The sequence below is a fragment of the Callithrix jacchus genome, chromosome 11 (assembly GCF_049354715.1).
Source record: "Callithrix jacchus isolate 240 chromosome 11, calJac240_pri, whole genome shotgun sequence".
NCBI classification, from domain to species: Eukaryota; Metazoa; Chordata; class Mammalia; order Primates; family Cebidae; genus Callithrix; species Callithrix jacchus.
The window spans coordinates 87,691,938-87,712,670 of record NC_133512.1 but is presented as its reverse complement, the minus strand read 5'-3'; the positions used below and the strand labels follow the sequence as shown (position 1 = coordinate 87,712,670).

The 20,733-nt window shown below is 39.0% G+C and overlaps 1 protein-coding gene and 1 pseudogene across 19 annotated transcripts in view; one reads left to right on the top strand and one right to left on the bottom strand.

Annotated features, from left to right (window-relative positions):
* The window catches only part of ST7 (suppression of tumorigenicity 7), a 306,671-nt gene that overhangs the window by 113,678 nt on the left and 172,260 nt on the right, over nt 1-20,733 (bottom strand). For 16 of the 19 annotated variants that reach the window (XM_017975480.4, XM_017975482.4, XM_009002742.5 and 13 more), the window contains one exon: nt 8,132-8,291. The exons of the other annotated variants lie outside the window; for them this stretch is intronic. In XM_017975480.4, the coding sequence (XP_017830969.1) occupies nt 8,132-8,291 (160 nt within the window). The remainder of the gene's footprint in view (nt 1-8,131; nt 8,292-20,733) is intronic. 19 annotated transcript variants of the gene reach the window in all.
* Nucleotides 15,171-16,796, top strand: LOC128928431 (uncharacterized; annotated as a pseudogene).

The following is a 20,733-nucleotide window of genomic DNA, read 5'->3' as shown; positions in this document are numbered from 1 at the left end:
CTCAGCCTCCTGAGTAGCTGAGACCACAGGTGAATGCCACCATGCCCAGCTAATTTTTATATTTTTAGTAAAAATGGGGTTTCACCATGTAGGCCAGAATGGTCTCGATCTCTTGACCTCGTGACCCAAACACTTCGGCCACCTAAAGTGCTGGGATTACAGGCATGAGTCACCATGCCTGGCCTATTTCATGTATTTGCATACTCAACTACTCTTTTAGAATGCCCATCCTATCACTCATAAGACTGTGTGGTTTAAGCATGTATTGAGTGGCTAATTATGCATTAATCTCTAAATCAGGCCTTGGCTTACAAAAAAAAAAAGATAACAGCTTGTCTTAGAGGAACATTTAGCCTTGGCAGAAAAGTACAAAGGGTATTGAACTAACTGGCACCCACCTGAAGAAGCTCCACAGAGGGAATAAATGTTCTGAGAGAACCACAGACTTTTCCCTTTGTCACAATACTCAAGGGAAGAGAACTCAATTCTCATAAAACAAAACAAAAGGCTCTAAAGTCACAGGGCTTTTAATCACACAGAAAATATTGCTCTATATCCAACTTAACTCTGAAAACATGTTTCTAAAATTAAAAAAAAAAAGACAGAAAATCCCTAGTCATAGGCACTTCAAAAGTTATAAACTGCTAATTCATGGCCCAGAAAATTTTCTTATACTAAAAACTTACCACTTCTTCCTAGAATTTAAAGTATGGATAAGTACTTTATGACAACATTATTACAAACAGTAGTAGCAGCAACTTTTGCTGTTGCTACGAGCTTGATTTTCATTGATAATATCTATAAAGGGGCTTAAAGCTCAATTTATCTACATTCCTTACATAAATTAGGGGTATATATTACACCCTTTTTACAAAAGCAAAAAGTACAGAAAAGCTAATTTCCCTAAGGTCCATGATAAATGAGATTAAGGCGTAGTGTCCAGACTGTCCCACTCTTATCCATTATATGCAAAAAACCAGTTAAACCCTGCAACATCATATTTTGAAAATATTCTGAGTCCATCAGTTAGATTTTTCACTAGAGAAACTGTTTTTTTAAATTTCCCTGGAAAAATTTAGAAACTTTTTAATAACACTTTTAAACATTTTAGTTCCAAAGTACAACAAAAAAGGGTGCTAGCTAAAGTTTCACTGGATGTATTATGATAAAATTAACCACAAGCCAGTCAATTTCTGACAAGTGATTATGCATGTATTTATTAGCTTTGATATCTCAGAAATGAATACCCAATTCTCTACATAATTTAGATCAATTTAAAGCAATCATTATGAGTAAAACTATCTATATTCTTAAATAATTAAGCTTTAACTGTTTCATAACTTCAAAATGTTATTTTGAAACAATAATTAGAAGTAATCATTTTTATGATTACTTCTTCAAATCACAAATCACATTTTTGTAGGCAGCTTTCAATTCAACAAATATGTTACTATCTCAAATGCTTTAGGAGATAAGAAAAGATGTAAGTAAATGTGAATTTTAAGACCATTTTTTTGGTCTGCTATACAAGATAATGTACTACATTCTTCAAGAATACTGTTGAGATGGTTAAATCTTTCACAGCATCTTCCATACATTTCTTGTTGGTCATTTTTCACCTAAGTCAACCAATCCTACCAAATAATGTGGAAATTGTGAAATAATTTTATTAAATAAGTGTTGACTATCTTCTAAAACTATTTTAGGTATTATCACCATTTAACTGGAGATCTTATTTGTACTAGAGCACAAATTTTAGTGGCAAAAGATTTTTAAAAGATGTGACAAACACTGGCTAAGACAATCACTTTGAACACATCCATTAGATTTAAGTGAGTTTACCCTCATTGAGATTATTAGAGAGCAGCCCAAAAGGTCCTTGACATATAGCATTTTGCAATTTTGCTGAAGGATATATTTGAAATGCAAGCACTCAATGGCCTGGATATAAAAGAGTCACTCGGCTAATGAGTAAGCCTGGCTAACCACACACCCATACCTCCAAGTGACTGCCATTCTCTACAATCATATTTATAGAGAAATCAGATCATCTGGGCACACTGCCAAATGGCTATCCTCTGACTTGAAATGTCCACATGACCTCATTTAATGCTCCAATGACTCTATGCAGTAGACATTACTCCTATTCCCATGTTTGCAGATTAAGATACTAAGACATGGGAAAGTTAAACAACGTGCCCAACATCACACACAGAAGATTAGGACCCACATCTGTCTGACCCCAGAGCCGAGCTGTCAACCACTGGCAATCCTGCCACTGACCTGTTCCTACATTAAGTCAGGTTAATGTCACTTCAGAAATAACGTCATTCACTGCAGTACAGATTTTTACCAAAATTATTATTTTAATTGCTTAATAATTATGTTAATCTTAGTTTATGGACCTCATAGATGCTCTGGACAAGGTCAATTCAATTTTTTAAAGTGCTTAAGAACTTGGATTGTGAAGTAAGACTACCCAATTATCTGCCATGTGACCCTGGGCAGATGACCACCTTTTTATACCTCAGCTTCCTTAACTACAAAAGAGAGATGATAATAATACCTGCTTCCTGGGGCTATTGTGAGGATTACAAGAGATAATATCATATAAAGCTGATAGTAGACACTAAGAGTGGTAGTTATTATTATTGGAACCAAATGGCTTCCTATGGAGCAAATTATTTGTTCTAGTGTTAATGAGAATTTGGGATCTATAAAGGTCTTAAATATTTTTTTTACTCTACCTGAATTTCTTCATCTCCATTGTTTTTATTATCCATATTCAATCAGTGCTTAAATTGCTTCTAGTCATATATATATATATATATATATGACTAATCTAATCATTAAATTAGATTAAAATGAGATTATTTGTGACAGAAACACAAATGACTATAAAGTTTGTTTAAAGATCCAGTTCTATGCGAGAGGCTATTAAAGTATCTTTAAACTTGACTTTGGCAGGGATACTTTTCATGTGACAGAGCACTCTCCACTTTTCCCATTATCCTGAAGAAGGTAAACACTGCAAACCTTTGTCTTTATGGCATCTTATTTGAGAACGGGGCTGGGCATGGTGGCTCTCGCCCTATAATCCCAGCAGTTTGGGAGGCCAAAGCGGGTGGATCACGAGCTCAAAAGATTGAAACCATCCTGGTCAACACGGTGAAACCCCGTCCCTACTAAAACTACAAAAATTAGCTGGGGGTGGTGGCAGGCTCCTGTAGTCCCAGCTACTCGGGAAGCTGAGGTAGGAGGATCGCTTGATCTTGAGGGGTGGAGGCTTCGGTGAGCCGAGATCATGCCACTGCACTCCAGCCTGATGACAGAGCAAGACTCTGTCTCAAAAAAAAGAAAACAGGGCAAATTAGCAAACAGATGTTCCTATAAACCCAAATTCAGAATGTTTCTGGGCCCTTTTAAATCCCTATTCATCATCAGCGCATAAACTGAGCTGAATTCAGAAATGGTAGTGAGAAACATGGTGATGTGGCAGAATATATAAGCAGGGTTTATTAGAAACTGCAAATTTATGAGGAAAACAGCAGTTTATCTCCCAAATAAAGCAAAACTAGTAGAAAAAAAACAAATGTTAACTTCAGCCAAACAACCTGAAGTTTGACTGAAGTAAGAAACTATATAATTAACTACATTTCTCCACTGGCCCACAGATAAAGATCACTGCAAATTTTAAGCAAGTCTGCATTCAGGCCATTTTGTACAAATTCAGAAGTTTAAAAATATATGCACAATCTGCTTGTAACCATAACAACCCTTCTCACTCCTCACTCCACCACCCCCATCCCAAATCGTTCTTAGGTAGGCCATGTTTTTCAGCTTCTATTCCAAACAAATTATTCCTTAAGGAAAGAGTTCCATTGAATTTTAATATGGAACAATATTTATAAACTGATATTTTCCATGTAGTCTTAGTTTTTTCAAGGATTTACTCAAATAATCAATAAAATACCATTACACTGCCTTTGCCAACATCCATGAGACTTTGTTAACCATGTTGTATTTCATGTACAATTCAGCAAAGGGCCATCTTATGATGCTCCATGAAAAATCAATAGATTCACCTTCTGTTATTAAGGCAATAATCATTTTATTATGAAGGCAATGGGAATTTTTAAACAAGTTTAAGAAAACACACCAATAACCCTCAACTCTGGACCTTCTTGATACTTAGCATTTGAAATGAGACTATGAAATAGAAAGTGATTAAAAGTAGAGATAAATTCCGACAATGCACCTTTTTTTTATTTTTCTTATTCAAAAATCAAAATCACCAAAAAAAAAAAAAAAAAAAAAAAAAAAACAGAAACAGACAATGGTATTATTCCAGTGGTATCTGGCACTTCCAAACTAACATACATGTTTGTTTAGCTGAGTCAGCCAACTATCAGAAGCCCAAATATCAAGTGGGCAGACCAAGACCTAAATATACTTAGACAAAGTTAATTTTCATTTTTCTAAGGATAACTATTATGTTATGATATCAGACAATAAATGCTGTTTTATACAAGAAATGAATGGAAATATAGAATGCATAGTAGGTACTCAGTAAACACTAGTAGATATTAATATTAATTGAATACTACTAGGCAATATTATCAAAATCATAATAATATACAAAAGCTCAGTCTTAGCCAGGTAAAAGATACAAACAAAAGTGAGAATTTCCACAGGTTATCCTCAGTAAATAAATTCATTTCTTCCATGATAATTGCAGAATCTTGTGTCTAACTAGATCTGACCACACCACTCCTCTACTTAAAAAGTATCATTGGTTCCCATTCCACTGATGATAAGGCCCAGATTCCAGATTCCTTAGCACAGCATGAGCTGCTTGCCAACTTTGGCTTCTGTCAATGCAGTCCCTTCCCCATATGTCCTATTTTCTAGTCACATAAAGCCAATTTTTATTTCTTGAACATGCCATGTTTCTCATGACGCTATGCCTAGAAGTCTCCTTTTCCCTTAATAATCCATCCAAATCACTATCCAAATCAAATGTCACTTCCTGGGAAGCCTTCTCTGATAGTCTGTACACTATCTCTCTACTTCCGTGAATTTTTAATATTTTTATCTTTAGCAAGACTTTTCAAATTGCATTGTAATTTTTAAGGCACAGCTTTATCTCTAGCATCTTGCAGTGTCTACTATTTCTTTGAAACTCAATGAATCAAAACATGAGTACATGCAAGGCCTGTCCTTTCTCCCCTTATAAAACAGGTGGGAAGAATTTCCTAGCTCACTCTCTTCGTCAACTCAGTAAACATTTCCTAAATACTTCTTATGAACCTGGTCTTGTATAGGCTTTTATGAATATGATTTTTTAAGGCAAAGTTCTTATCACCATGAAAAACTCTGTCTATTGAAGGAGATAAAGTGATGAGTGCTTTGGGTTGTATGAGGAAAACATACAAATCTATGGAAAACAAAGGAGGAGATTCTGACCCTAGCTGGGAAAAGTGGTTTGCTCCTTGAAGGAGAGAGCACCCATTCTAAAACTTGAAGGGTATAGAAGAAGAAATTTTAAAAGCCATATTAGGTATTTTTCTTCTTCCTCTCTAGAATAACCCATCCACGTTTCATAACTATCTAACCAGGTTATGAGAATCAAGGATCAGTATATATATATATAAATTTTGTTCCAGATCTTAAGTCAATACACTTTTAACAGACTCTGCCAACCAGCCATGAGTAGTACTAGGGACCTCTTGGTACAATTTATTTTATCTTAAAGGGTACACATGTGAAAGATGGCACCACCAGCCAGGTAACAAAAGTTTCTGAGACTGTGTAAACTCATCCACTTTGTGAAAGGAAACGAAACCTCAGCAAAGCAAAATATTACTTTATTCAGCTACTATAATAAATGCTGTTTGTTATTCTAATGAGGAATCTTGATCATTCTGTCACCAAGCATGAGCAGTGGTGGATAACTGCTACCACTTTGCATCTGCTATGAATACCCCACAGATTAAATGTGCTCTTGTCTGACGTGAGTTACTATAGCCTTTGAATGACAAAGAACATCATAGAAAATTAACAAATTGAAAACAGAAAGCATCCTCATTTGAGACCATTTTTATAGTGAATACATTCATATTTTCATTAAAGTCTCCCTTCTCTCTCTACTTGATCTGAATCTCTTGACATCATTTCTCAATGCAATGAAGAGTTCACACCCTTCCCATTGTCACTATTTTGCTGTCTTATTTGATGCCTTGATTAAGCCTTATTCATTATATGCATGTTGATGTTATTCTTAGTGCTGTAACAGCAGCTTTGTTTCAAAGAAATAGTAGACACTGGGAGATGCTAGAGATACTATAATAAAGCCATACCTTAAAAATTACAATGCAATTTGAAAAGTGTTGCTAAAGGTAAAAATGTTAAAAATTAACGGAAGTAGAGAGATAGTGTACAGACTATCAGAGAAGCCTTCCCAGGAAGTGACATTTGATTTGGATAGTGATTGAGATGGATAAATAAGGGAAAAGCAGAATTCTAGGCATAGCGTCATGAGAAACATGGCATGTTCAAGAAATAAAAACTGGCTTAATGCGACTAGAAAATAGGACATATGGGAAAGGGACTGCATTGTGACAGAAGCCAAAGTTGGCAAGCAGCTCATGCTGTGCTAAGGAATCTAGAATCTGGGCCTTATCATCAGTGGAATGGGAACCAATGATACCTTTTAAGCAGAGGAATGATGTGATCAGATCTACTTAGACACAAGATTCTGCAATTATCATGGAAGAAAATGAATCTATTCATTGAGGTTTGAGAAACTATGGACAAGGAAGCTATAGCATCAGGTTTGGAACACTGACCTAAATGACCATTTGCTAAGTCAAATGGGAAAAGATAACATTAGGACAGCACAGTGGCTCACATCTATAGTCCCAGCACTTTGGGAGGCCAAGGCGGGCAGATCACTTGATCACAGGAGGTTGAGACCAGCCTAGACAACATAGCAAAACCCCTTCTCTACAAAAAACAGAAAAGAGGCAGCAAACCATCTGGTTATGTATGCACCTACGCAACAACCCTGCATGACCTGCACATGTACTCCAGAACCTAAAGTAAAATTTAAAAAATATTAGCCAGGCATGGTGGTGCACACCTGTGGTTTCAGCTATTTACTAGGCTGAGAGTTAGGAAGATTACCTGAGCCTAGGAGGTAGAGACCACAGTGAGATGAGATCATGCCACTGCACTCAAGCCTGACAGAGCAAGCCCCTCACATGAAAAAAGGGGTAAAATTAATAAGATAAGCATTTCCTTTCCCTAGGATATTTATACCCTCCTTCTCTAATACAGGTTGTCAACTCCATGGGAAAATGAACTGCATTCTTCTCTGAAGACTAATGTTTGTTTGTTTGTTTATTTATTTATTTATTTATTTCTACCAAAAATACCTGATTCGAGAACTTCTTGCCAACATTTGGGGCCTGGAACTCAATTTAATATGATTTAGAAAAATAGAGAATCTATTTGCTTATTGCTGATGGTAGAAGGTAAAATTTTCAAGGAGTTTAGAATACAGGGAGGTGGGAATAGCTAAGGAATGTGGGAGAAGTGGGATAAAGGAAGAATAGGGTACTTTAGAGAGTTGATGCTGTCGAGTTCAGAAAATACATGAAAATAAGCTGAACTACTTTAATAACTGGTTTTTAGCTGTACTGTTTTGCTTTCTGCTTTAAGACTGGACCACATCATCACTTTATTTATTTATTTATTTATTGAAGAAAGGAGAGAAGGAAAGAAAGAAAAAAGGAGTGAAGGAGAGGAAGAAAGAGGAAGAAAAAGACGGAGCGAAAACAGGAATGTTGCTTTATTCTAAAAATGGTTATTGAAAACCTCTTTTATGCCAATAATTGTGCTTAATAATGGTCGATCAATATTTCATTTAAACCTATGAGTAGGTGTGATGTGGTACTGACAAGAATGTATATTTTGTGATTTTAAAGTGGAGAGCTCTATAAATGTTAATTAAGTTTACTTGAAAAGAAGACTAATGTTTAAATAACAGCATTCTTACTGTCTTAGTATGAGTAACAATAATTTAGTAAGTGTAAGCAAATAATGTTGCAAACTGAAGGAAATTCCATACCTGAGACACTTTGCCTATTGGAATCTGAGTCCCCATTACTGGAATTAGAATTGTTGGAAGAGTTGTTGTCAACCCCTCCCAGAAGGGGGCGCAAGTGGCTTACTGAGACTTGTTCAATGAATGAAGTTCCATACTTGCGAAAATACCACCATTCAAATATCTAGAACAGAAAAATAAGCGTGTTTACGGTCCCTGTTATCAGTTATGACTTCTGTATACATACTCATAAAATATGCTGCATTTACATTATTCTATCCACCTTAAGTACTTAATCTTTATTTCAAAAATTGTTTATTCTAAAAATTAGATTTTAGGAAAATTAATAACATTTAAATTCTTAATGTCATTTTCTCTGCTTAATACTGGTTTCAAAACACTGTAATATCAATCATGGATTTAAAAAAACGCTGTTAAGAACTATTCAATATAACTTTTCTCCAAATTTATATATAATATGAAAATAAAATCACCATAGCTGAAAGACAATTCCAGAAATGTACATAAATCAGTTTTTGAAATATGACTTATGAAATATTCCAGTTCTTTGCACTTCAAATTCTGATAAAAACTATACCTGTATAAAATGCTTAAGAGTAACATTTGTCCAGCTGGGGGCAGTGTTTGGTGAGACCTTCTTAGAAAATCACTGGTTTTACAGAACAAAAGAATGAGGTGCATCCCATTTCCCACATGGATAGCACCCAACCACTGAGGTTCAGCATTATCCCACTTGCAGAGAAGTGCTTTAGAAACACAAGTATCTGTTGTACACCATAATGCTTCCTAGTTCACAAGTCTACTAATTGTTATGTACTGTGAATTACAAAAGAGAAAAGAAATAACTTTCAGTAATGAAAAAACAATGATGCTTACATGATTAGACAGAAGTCAGGGTTTCCTAAGCACTGGAAAAGCAAGTGACCTCCCCCAACCCTTCTTACCCGACCTCTCTGCCTCTCTACAGTGAACACTTCCTACCACTGCTCAAAGTGGCTCTCTCCCACATCCTTTTCTCTCCTCCCTGACTGGTTGGTGGTTTCCTTAGGCAGTCACAAATCATTCCATAGAAGAATTTTAAGAATCAATCATATCCCAGAGTCTCATAGGATAGCTACATTTTTATAACATAAAATGTGCAATTAACATAGAATTATCTTTAGCCTTACTTATTCCATAAAAACAAGATTATCTACTCTGGAATGCACTTTGGGCTATAATTTTAAAACTGATGTTTTCTCTCTTTTATTGTATTAAAGGTTTCTAAAAAGACATAAGGAACATTTATGAATGACCAGAAGGAAGTATCAATCAAATGAAATGTTTCCAATCCTAGAATAGGACATCTTGATTTAATCCCAGGTAGTTACTCTGACTACAGATTATCCCTTAAATGAAATGCTTGGAACCAGAAATGTTTTTGATATTGAATATTTTTAGAATTTGGAATATGTGTATCACACATCACACTGGCTGAGCATCCTTAATCCAAAAATCCAAAATGCAAAAGGCTCCAAGGAGCACTTCAAGTGTTATGTCAGCACTCACAAAGTTTCAGATTTTAAAGTGTTCAACCTGTTGTGAATTATCACATTTAAAAACATTTAAGTATTTTCTCTGGGCAGAGAGGGCTAAATAAACTATCAAGTTAAGAAGGGACAAGACTCATTTGTAATATTTGTAATGACTAGGAATGGGATTTTGCATTAAGGAAGAAAGTTTGGGAATGATAAATTTACACACTATGGATCTAGGGGGGTGTCTATAACCCCTGGTGAGTTATTACCTGAACATCAGTTTCTTCAACTGTAAGTGGAAATCAGATTTATTATTTATCTCAAAGACCTTCAATTTTCATACTAAGCCCATATAAAACACCTAATTCAGTACCTGCTGCAGTTGGTTTTCAAAAGTAACACCAAAGCTACCATTTATGACGTTAATGATGCACATGCCCCCCCATGGGCAGCCCACCTCACATACTGCCATGAGGCACCCCTCTTTATGCCAGTCTACAATTCAGGTTAGTACAGCATTTTGCCTGTTACTAGACAGTTAGTAGAAATTACTGGAAATTATCAGGACAAAGGGTAATACTCACTGTACAGTCCTGACAACTCAACAAAGCCCTAGATTCATGGCTTTGCCTTTATTAAAAGGGAGGTAAGACTCCAAAGGACCCAGAACAGTCTTTGCCCCAAGTGCTGCTGGTGCACCTGCCAGTCCTCAGTTCATTCATTCCATCACACAGCACTACATGTTCCACACCAATCATAAGCTATACTCCAGGATCACAAAGATGTGGCCCCTGCCACTACAAGCATTTGTCACGATCCATAATACCTCTCACAGGTTGCTCCAGGCATGCCTACGCCCATTACACACACACAAACCCTGGGTTTCTTCAGATTTCTCAGTTCCTCTAGCAGAACCATAAAGTGTCAGTGCTAAAAAGGACTTTAAAGGACTCTGCAGAGTCCACTTACAGATGCAGAATGAAGACTACCCATCAAGGTACAATGACCTGACTAAAGTCACATAGCTAATTAAATAGTCACTTAGCCTGAAGCCCCTGTTCTCTGTCACTATGTTACCAAGGCCCTAAAATAAGACTTTCTTTTCTTTTTGGAGACAGAGTCTTGCTCTGTCACCCAGGCTGGAATGCAGTGGCATGATCTTGGCTCACTGCAACCTCTGCCTCCCAGGTTCAAGCGATTCTCCTGCCTCAGCCTCCTAAGTACCTGGGACTATAGGTGTGTGCCACCACACCTGGCTAATTTTTTGTATTTTTCGTGGAGACAAGGTTCACCATGTTAGCCAAGATGGTCTCGATCTCCTGACCTCATGATCCGCCTGCCTTGGCCTCCCAAAGTGCTGAGATCAAAGGTGTGAGCCACTGCGCCCAGCCAACAAGACTTTTTATAGCTCCCTTGTTTCATATAAACAGACAGATGTAACCTATCATTCCCTTTTTCAAATCTTTACTTCCAAGTGCCCTCTGACACTGTCCTTCTGTGCTTTATTAGTTATAAAAAACCAATCCAGAAGTAGTCTATCAAATGGGACCAGATTATTCATCCTAAGGTAAAAATGACTCCTATCAACCAGACATTTGCTTTATAATAGATGATAGACTTTCCACCCAGAATTTCTAAGGCAGTAATAATAGACCTCAGTAAAGACTGGGTCATGCATGCAGCTGTTTGGGAAGGAAAAGGGCGGGGGGGGGTCTTCTCAGGCCTGTCATATCACTGCAATAGTACAGCCCCTGCTGTGTACAGAGAACACAAGTATAAAGATGGGCCTCTGCTGTGTACAGGGGACACTAGAATAAAAAAGGACCCCAATCCTAATATATATTGAATGAACAACTAGGAAAGAAAGAAGGGAAGAACTCAAAACCTTCTAAAACTTTAAACACAGTGTTCTCATCTAGGGTCTTAGCATAAGAATCTTTCCCTTATCCTGAAACATGTCAGGCTTTGGGTAAGCACCTCACAGTATTTTAAAAGAGCTGCACAGATCCAAATGGGCAGATGGTGTTATTTAAGGCGCACATATTTGGTGTCACTTTGAATTCTTTTCCCTGGTACATACCTACAATGTAAACAGCAAAGCTCTCATAAACAAATTTAGATTTTAAAAGTACTTCTTGGACGTGCTAGTAGCTCAGTGGGCCTGCCACAGTAGAACAAGTTTTTAGTATGACAGACAACCAAAAAAATTAAAATATAAATATGCATTTCATAGTCTTAAAAACTTAACCTCTCCTGTGCTTTTTTCCTATTCATGCTCTGCCCCTAAGAGGGTGAAGTAAGATGAGTACTAAAAAGTATCAAGTGTGTTTGGCATTTAGGAAGTCAACAGGGACCTGATCATTTAGTTTAAAGGCAAAACCCCTTTAAACTAGATAGCCAGGCTATGTGATCTTGGTTGCTTTTCTTAATCCTTTGGGGCTTGGTTTTCTAATGTGTAAAATAAGGTCACTGTAAGCAATCGGTTAATGTTGGATAAAGAAATGGAGAGAGAAAGGGAGGAATGACTAGAAGACTGAATGGAAGGATAATTGGAAGGTTGACTGGATGGATGATAAGGGCTGGTCTGTTTGATGTAATGGGAGATTGTCTAAATGAACGGCAGGATCAATAAAAGGTTTTTGTTCATTTTGTTATGAAAAAGAGATGCTCATACATATTTGTGTTAGAGGGAAAAAATCCAGTGGAAAGAGAGAAACTGAAGGTCAAAAAGAGTACAAATAACCAAAAGACATGATGCCAAGTAGGAAGCACATACCATTCTACCTTCACCACTTCTTGCTCTAAGATAGGAAGAAAGAGAAAGAAGAATGAATAGGTGGAGACATTCTATTTTGGAGAGTAGACTGTGATATGAGCTGTTTCCCAGGTTAGAAGGTAACAGTAGGATAAAAACTGGGTGACATTGATCTCAGTGGAGGTGCAGGTAAGGTTTACTTTCTGGAAATAAGGGAGGTGGGGATGGAATTGGGAATGTGAGGGTTGAGAAAGTGGTTTGGACCTGTATCTTACAAGGCAGAAGGGCCAAGAACTATACTCGGGGTCCAGATTATATTTAAAACACCATTTGGCAAAGACCCAGTGACCAACACCCAGAGATCTCCTCCATTATTATTTGACAGAAGCAGAGAAGATAACTAAGGAGCACCGGGGCTGGGAGCTGTGGGCAGAGACCCGTTTCCAGCTGGCCTAAGTCTCAAACTTGTCTCTTGTTTACCTGCAGGGAGCTAAAATCTGACAAAGGTACAATAAACAAGGCCCTTCCATCAATCTTGCAGACCTAAAAGCAGACTGTTTGCTCAAGAAGCCTAGCTTCTTCCTACTCAATAAGTCCTCTTGTTTGGAATTGTATATTCTATATATAAAACACTTCATGTGTCAGGAATTTCTCTATGCCCTATTAACACACTCAAAAATGCTTTCAGATTTCCCCATAGCAAAAGTGTAGTAATTCCACACCAACGCTGTTAAACCCATGAGAAATACGAAGATGACAAAGCTTGAAATTGACTAATTGCTTCTTAGGAATTAAAGTAGACAATGATGTCACAGGAGGATTGATACTGTGATGGTAGAGACTGAAGAAGGAATATGAAACTTTCTGACAGTCTACTCCTAGATAGAAAGATTGCCAAATCAATGCCTACTTTAAGTCTTCAAAAATATATCTGGTGGTAAACAGGTTTTTTTTGGCAAAAGGGGATTTATCTGGGCTTAAGAAGATAAGCCAAGTCAGTTGGCATGTGTTACAGTAATACCTGTAACAGTTTTTGTTTCTTTTTTGAATCCTAAAGCATATCATTTTTACTATATTGACTCTTTCAAAGTCCTTCCTAATTTCTCATGACAGACATCACACTTTCTTTTTACACTCCAGGTTTCTGTATGTTTTGTTTAGGAATATGAAATAGCTACCGAGTAGGTCTTTCTACTTGGCCTCCTGCTTCCTAAATCTCAGCCAACACCTCCTCAGCCACCTGTTCCCCTAAACAGTTGTGGGGGCTATGTAAACTGGCATTCCGCCCTTTCACCTGCCTTTTTGGCCACCTGTTGCCAAGGCTTTAAGAAAACACAGGGAAGTAAGGCTCTCTTCAAGGTCAACAGCCAATGATCCATCCCCACCTCTGTGTCTCTAAGTTCACAGAATGAGTGTTTCCATTGCAGCATTAACTACTGAGGCCTAAAAGGGAGGGTAACTCTCTTGAGCCAAGTCATGGAGACCACTGAGAACTGGGAGAAGCCAGCCTGTGTCATTCATCCCAAGCCCTGCCAGCTATCCTCAAGGTTCCTCCTCTAGAGAGTCTAATTCAGTTGGTTTGGGTGTTACTTGGAACCCATCATTTTAAACAATCTCCCAGATATTTCTGATGCAGTCAGTTAATTCATTTATTCCTTGGATCTTATGTGCATTCACCTGGCATTTTGTATACAGTAATACACAAAAACACAGATATGGTTCCTGCCTTTGTGATGCTTCTATTCTAAAGAGGAATAAGACAATAAATGATCACACAAATAAAATATAATGATAATTGTGCTAGGTATTAGTCTATGTTTTAGGCTGGACAAATCTGGCCTAATCCATGGCCAATTAGAAAAAGAAAGAATGTTTTCTCCAAAGAAGGTTGCAGGCTTCCTCCCCCCTCTTCCACTCTCTTATCTACCTGACCCACTTCTGTGTGTCTGTTAAAATGAAAATATGGAGAGGCCTTTAGGGCACAGTCCAATGAAGAGCAAGCCAGATCGCCAGCTGAGGGGCGTGCTTTATCCTCATGGAATTTTTAAAAATGGTTGCCCCCGGACCTTGTCACGACTACGCCTGAGGCCCTGTTTCATCTCCTTGTGTCCTGGGTGTGGTTAGGCCCTAAGCTGGGAGCTATTTGCCTCTCAGGAGAAAGCCAGGGCAGGGTTCAGCAGGGAATGGTGTGTCTCCACTGCTTGCTGTGCCTTTGACTTCCAACCATGTGGTGCTTGCTAACGAGCAGTGGTCCCAAAGTGACGTGAGAGCCTCAATGCTGTTGTGAAAATGACCAGGAAGAAGAGTTCACAAGTAGCCACAAGATGGCAATTTTGGAGCCAGAAGAGCTCTCCATGCAGAAACAAGAGGAAGTAACCTCAGGAATAGAATTCCTTTTGGGGAAGAAAGAGGCCATCTGGCTGTTAAGAAAAGCATCCCAGAGGAGGAAGAACTGTTATATGTCCTAAAGCCAAGTTGCATCCAGCAAGGAAGGAACACCGAATAGCAGCTTGGGGCAGCCTGTGGCCTGCAGAGAAATCCAGGTGACACCCCAGAGGGGCTAGGAGAGGACACCCTTCTGAGAACAGTCATGGCTCGCTCAGCATCACCCCACTCAGAGACCAGAGGAGGTCCCAGCTGGGGTGACACAGCCCTTCTCCACCCGGGAAGGCCAGCATCCTTCAGAAAAAGTATCCCTGAGGAGGAAGAGGAATCGTTAAACATCTTAAAAGGTTCAGCTTTTTGAGCCTTCTGAAGATAGTCTTGTGAGGAGGGTGAAATGCGTGAATGTGCATAAAACCCACAGACCAGCACCCCAGAGTCTCTAGCCTCTTGGAATTTGTGTCTTCTGCAGAGGAAACCCCAAGAAGACTGATCAGTTGTTCAATTCTAAAACAATGGCCCAGGGTTTGGTGACATTCGCCGACATAGCCATAGACTTTTCTCAGGAGGAATGGGCCTGTCTGAACTCTGCTCATAGGGACCTGTACTGGGATGTGATGCTGGACAACTATAGTAACGTGGTCTCACTGGATTTGGAATCAGCCTATGAGACTAAGAATTTACCTACAGAAAAAAGCCTTCATGAAATACGCATTTCCAAAAGGAATTCAGATAGAAGAAGTAAATCCCTTGGCCATAACTGGATATATGAAGGTACATCTGAAAGACCACAGCGCTCCAGAGGCAGGTATGTCAATCGAATGATCATCAGTTGTGTAAAAAGGCCCACTACTAGAGAAGGCACCCCTCCCAGATCCCATCAGAGACATCCTAAGGAGAATTCCTTTGAATGTAAGGATTGCGGGAAGGCCTTTAGTCATGGCTATCAACTTGGTCAACATCAGAAAATCCGTACTGGTGAGAAACCTAACGAATGTAAAGAATGTAAGAAGTTCTTCCAATGGGGCAATCAGCTTACTCAGCATCAGAAAATCCATACCGGGGAGAAGCCGTAGGAATGTAAAGACTGTGGGAAGGCTTTTCCATGGGGCTCAAGCCTCGTTATTCATAAAAGAATTCATACTGGGGAGAAATCCTACGAATGCAAAGACTGTGGCAAGGCCTTCCGGCGTGGCGACAAGTTCGCGCAGCACCAGAGGTTCCACACTGGGGAGAAAGACTACAAGTGCAAAGACTGGGAAGACTTTTAGCCGCGTATACACTCATTCAGCACAAGAGAATTCACAGTGGGGAGAAGCCTTACAAATGTAAAGACTGTGGGAAGGCCTTTATTTGTGGCTCAAGCCTCATTTAGCATAAAAGAATTCACACAGGTGAGAAACCCTATGAATGTCAAGAATGCGGGAAGGCCTTCACTCCAGTAAATGACCTTACTCGGCATCAGAAGATCCATACCAGTGAGAAGCCCCACGAGTGTAAGGAGTGCAGGAAGGCCTTTCGCTGGGGTTCCAGTCTTGTGAAGCACGAGAGGATACACATGGGCGAGAAGCCGTACAAATGCACAGAATGTGGGAAGGCCTTCAACTGTGGCTATCATCTTACTCAACAAGAGAGAATCCACACGAGCGAAACCCTGTCCAAATGTAAGGAGTGTGGGAAGGCTTTCATTTACGGCTTGAGCCTGGTGAAACACGAGTGAATTCATACCAGGGTGAAGCCCTACGGGTGTACAGAATGTGGAAGGAGCTTTAGTCATGGCCATCAGCTTACACAGCACCAGAAAACACACAGTGGGCCAAAATCCTACAAATGTAAGGAATGTGGGAAGGCGTGTCACCAGCTAAACCTCCTCCGAGAACATCAGAGGATCCACAACAGTTGATGCGCCCTTTGAACTCAGCCGCCTGCTGTTATCCGTGGATTCGCTCTCCACATTTTGTTACCTGCAGTCAACTGCAGTTCAAAAATATTAAATGGAAAATTCCAGAAATAAATTGTAAGGTTCAAATGGTGTGCCCTTCTGAGTAGCGGGATGACATCTCTTGCTGTCCTGCTGCAATCAGCCAGGGATGTGACTTGCACCTTGGTCCAGCACATCCACGCTGTATATGCTGCCATCCTGCTAGTCACTTAGTAGCTGCCTTGGTGGTCAGATCGACTGTCACGGCATCACAGTGCTTGTGCTCAAGTAATCTTTACTTCACTTAACAGTGGCCCCAAAGAGCAAGAGTAGTGATGCTGGTAATTTGGATATGCCAAAGAGAAGCCACAAAGTGCTTCCTTTTTAGTGAAAAGGTGAAAGTTCTCAATAAAGAAAAGGGAAAAAAATGTATACTGAGGTGGCTAAGAGCTACCTGACAATAAGATATTTTGGGAGAGAGAGATATGTTCACATAATTTTATTACAGCATATTTTTACAATTGTTCTATTTTATTAGTTATTGTTGGTAATCTCTTACTGTGCCTAATTTATAAATTAATCTTTAGATATGTTTGTACAGGAAAAAATGTAGTATATAGTATTGTAAAAATGTACAGGAAAAAAACAGTCAGTACTATCTATTGTTTCAGGTATCCACTGGATGTCTTGGAATGTATCCCCCCTCAGGTGATAGGGGGCTTCTATACAAAGAATGTATGACTACATTCTTTCTAGACTACATTCATGCCTTCCTCAACATGAGAAAAATTCATGATACTGTTGAAGATAGGAAAGCCTTCACTGATTTTTTTTTTTGGACACAGAGTCTCATTCTTGCCCAGACTGGAGTGCAGTGGTGCGATCTTGGCTCACTGCAACCTCTGCCTCCCAGATTCAAGCAGTTCTCCTGTTTCAGCCTCCTCAGTAGCTGGGATTACAGGAACCACCATGCCTGGCAAATTTTTTATTTTTAGTAGAGATAGGTTTCACCATGTTGCCCAGGCTGGTCTCAAACTCCTGACCTCAGGTGATCCACCCGCCTCGGCCTCCCAAAGTGCTGAGATTACAGGCATGAGCCATCATGCCGAGCCCACCGATCACTCTTCTGCTTACAGAATATCAGAAGTCATTCTAGAGGCAAATTCAAAGAGTGGAAAAATCACTTTTTCTTAATTCTTAATGACTATGTTTTTGGTGTAAACGTTTTTATTGTGTAGGTTAGTTTAATGAATACATAAAGACTACCAATACCATTCTGTCTTTATTCCGTGGTATCTGTGGAATAACCCTGCTAATGTAACACATGAGAAAGCCTTTAGTCATGGCACCCACTCTACCAGTTGTCCCTGCCATCCCCCACCATCTTCCCTGTGAGACATGGGCTAAAGGCTCACTACCCCTGTGCTCTGTCCGCCACGTGGACACCATGTGCATTATTTGTACATAAGAATAATCACATCTACCCGAGACTACTATTGTGGAAACGGGAAATTAAATGTTTGGTACATGTAAAGTCTTTGAAAGTGTAACTGGAATATTGTGTAAGTTCAGTAAATAACTATTGTTGTTTTTATGATCATTACTACCATTAGTATTGCCATTAGTGAATTTTTGCAAGAAAATGCCCTGTGGGTGCAGCGAGTCTGGAAAAGACTGTTGATCTTCTAGAAGAAACCATTAAGAGATTATTGTTACAACCGTAAGTTACACAATGATTTCTTAGTAGGCAAAACACAGCGGACATAAAAAGCTGTTAGACTTCATCAGCAAAAGTACAAAAATTCTGTTCATCAAATGATGTGGTTAAGATAGAGAAAAGACAAGAAACAGGACTGGAAGAAGATGTTTGCTCTACTACACCTGACAAAGGAACTCACGTGGAAAATATAAAGAATCCCTCATGTTTAAAAAACAAATCAATTTAAAGGGGCAAAAACCTAAGCACATCACAGGAGAAGATCAGCAGATGGCCAATCAACAAGTGAAAATGTATTCAATGTCATTGCTGCTCAAGGAAATGTAGAGTACACACAACGTGCTGACCCTCTAGGCAGAGACCAGAATGATTCCATTAAAGTCACAGTGACAAAGTAAATTTCAGATGTCTCCCCACAGAGAAAAAGGAGAAGGAAGCAAGGTGATGGACGTGTTAAACAGCTTGATTTAATCATTCCACATTGTGTGCATGCATTATGCATTGCAACATGACTCAATCAGTGTAATCCAATTATTTGTCAATCAAAAATATTAATAAAATCAAAGATTAAAAAGTGAAAATATCAACCACTACTCCCTGCTGCTATCCACCTTCCTAGTCAAACCTTATTGAGAGGCAGAATGATGCTGGGGCGGAGGTGGAAATTTAAGTTCTAGTCTTTACTCCATCCTTATCTAGCAAAGTTACGTAGGCAAGTCACAAGTTTTCTGAATGCCTAGTCCTTAGGTCTTTTTTTTTTTTGAGACGGAGTTTCGCGCTTGTTACCCAGGCTGGAGTGCAATGGCGCGATCTCGGCTCACGGCAACCTCTGCCTCCTGGGTTCAGGCAATTCTCCTGCCTCAGCCTCCTAAGTAGCTGGGATTACAGGCACGCGCCACCATGCCCAGCTAATTTTTTGTATATTTTTTAGTAGAGACGGGGTTTCACCATGTTGACCAGCATGGTCTCGAGCTCCTAACTCGTCATCCACCCGCCTCGGCCTCCCAAAGTGCTGGGATTACAGGCTTGAGCCACTGCGCCCGGCCAGTCCTTAGGTCTTTACTGATTTAAAGTGGATTGCTTCTGAGCATCCCTGCCTCAGCACTGTAACTACATGACTTTCAAGTCCCTCAATTTGTGCTAAAATATAAGCTGAAAACCCAAAAAGGCAGTTTTGTCCCTTTATCTGCCATTAGCTCATTCACCTTCTTCATTTTTGCCATATCTGATCATTAATCTGTTCCACTTAAATGCTCATACCTACAATCAGTCTATGACAGGCATCAGTCTACTTTCTTTGCCTGACATGTGATCTCCTGCAGAAGAACATTAACTTTTGTGGTGAACTCAAAAAACTATAATCCAACAAGGCTAAATGAGCCTGTTTCCTCTTATTCCCTGCAGGATCCCCAGTCATCTGGCCCCCACAGCAGCTCTCTCATTCTTTATTCTAGAGTCAAGAGGCAAGGTACTTCAGAGATGACACGGCTTGACATTTATGTACTGCTTCCCACCCCAAGCCCCCAGGAGCCCTTCTAATCAAGTTTCCCTGAGTCTTTTTCCACTCTTTGTTCCAGAATCATCATCATTTTGGGTGATCCATATGTACCTATCAATTAAAGTGCTACCTGAAGTGCAGTTCAAGGTCTTGAGATGGATGAAAAAGAGGTGAAAGGAAACAGCAATCTTCATCTCCACTTCCTTACTTTTGAATAAGAGAGGATGGAAGGCAAGGCCAGAAAGATCCAGGTTCAAATCTCACCATTTACCTGCTATATAACCCTGGCTAAATTATTTAAACTTTGTGTCTGTTTATATTCAGCAGAGTAAAAGCACTGGTACCCACCACTTAGAATTTCAATAAAAATTAAATGAAATAAAATATGCAAAGTGTTAAATACAGTACATCTAGCATGGAGTGGGAACTCAATAAATGGATCTTTTGTTACAACTCATTCCTACTCAATTGTCATCTGCTACCACTTTCCCAAAAACATACTTCCTTTACATTTAATCCATGAACTAATTATTTTATTTACCATTCTGATTTTATCTATTTCCTGTTCTTGATTCTGACTTTTAAAAATTATGTTCTGGATGCCTTTTAAAAATTACCTCTCATACTAATACACACACACACACACACACGTACATATATGTATATCTATATACATATCCTGTATCCCTTTAAAATGTGTATCGATCCATGTATCACTGTTGAAATACATACACACATGCTTTAATAGGAATATAGAAATCTATGTATAAATGTCAACAGAGCATACTGAATTTTATGCATCTATCAACATTTTG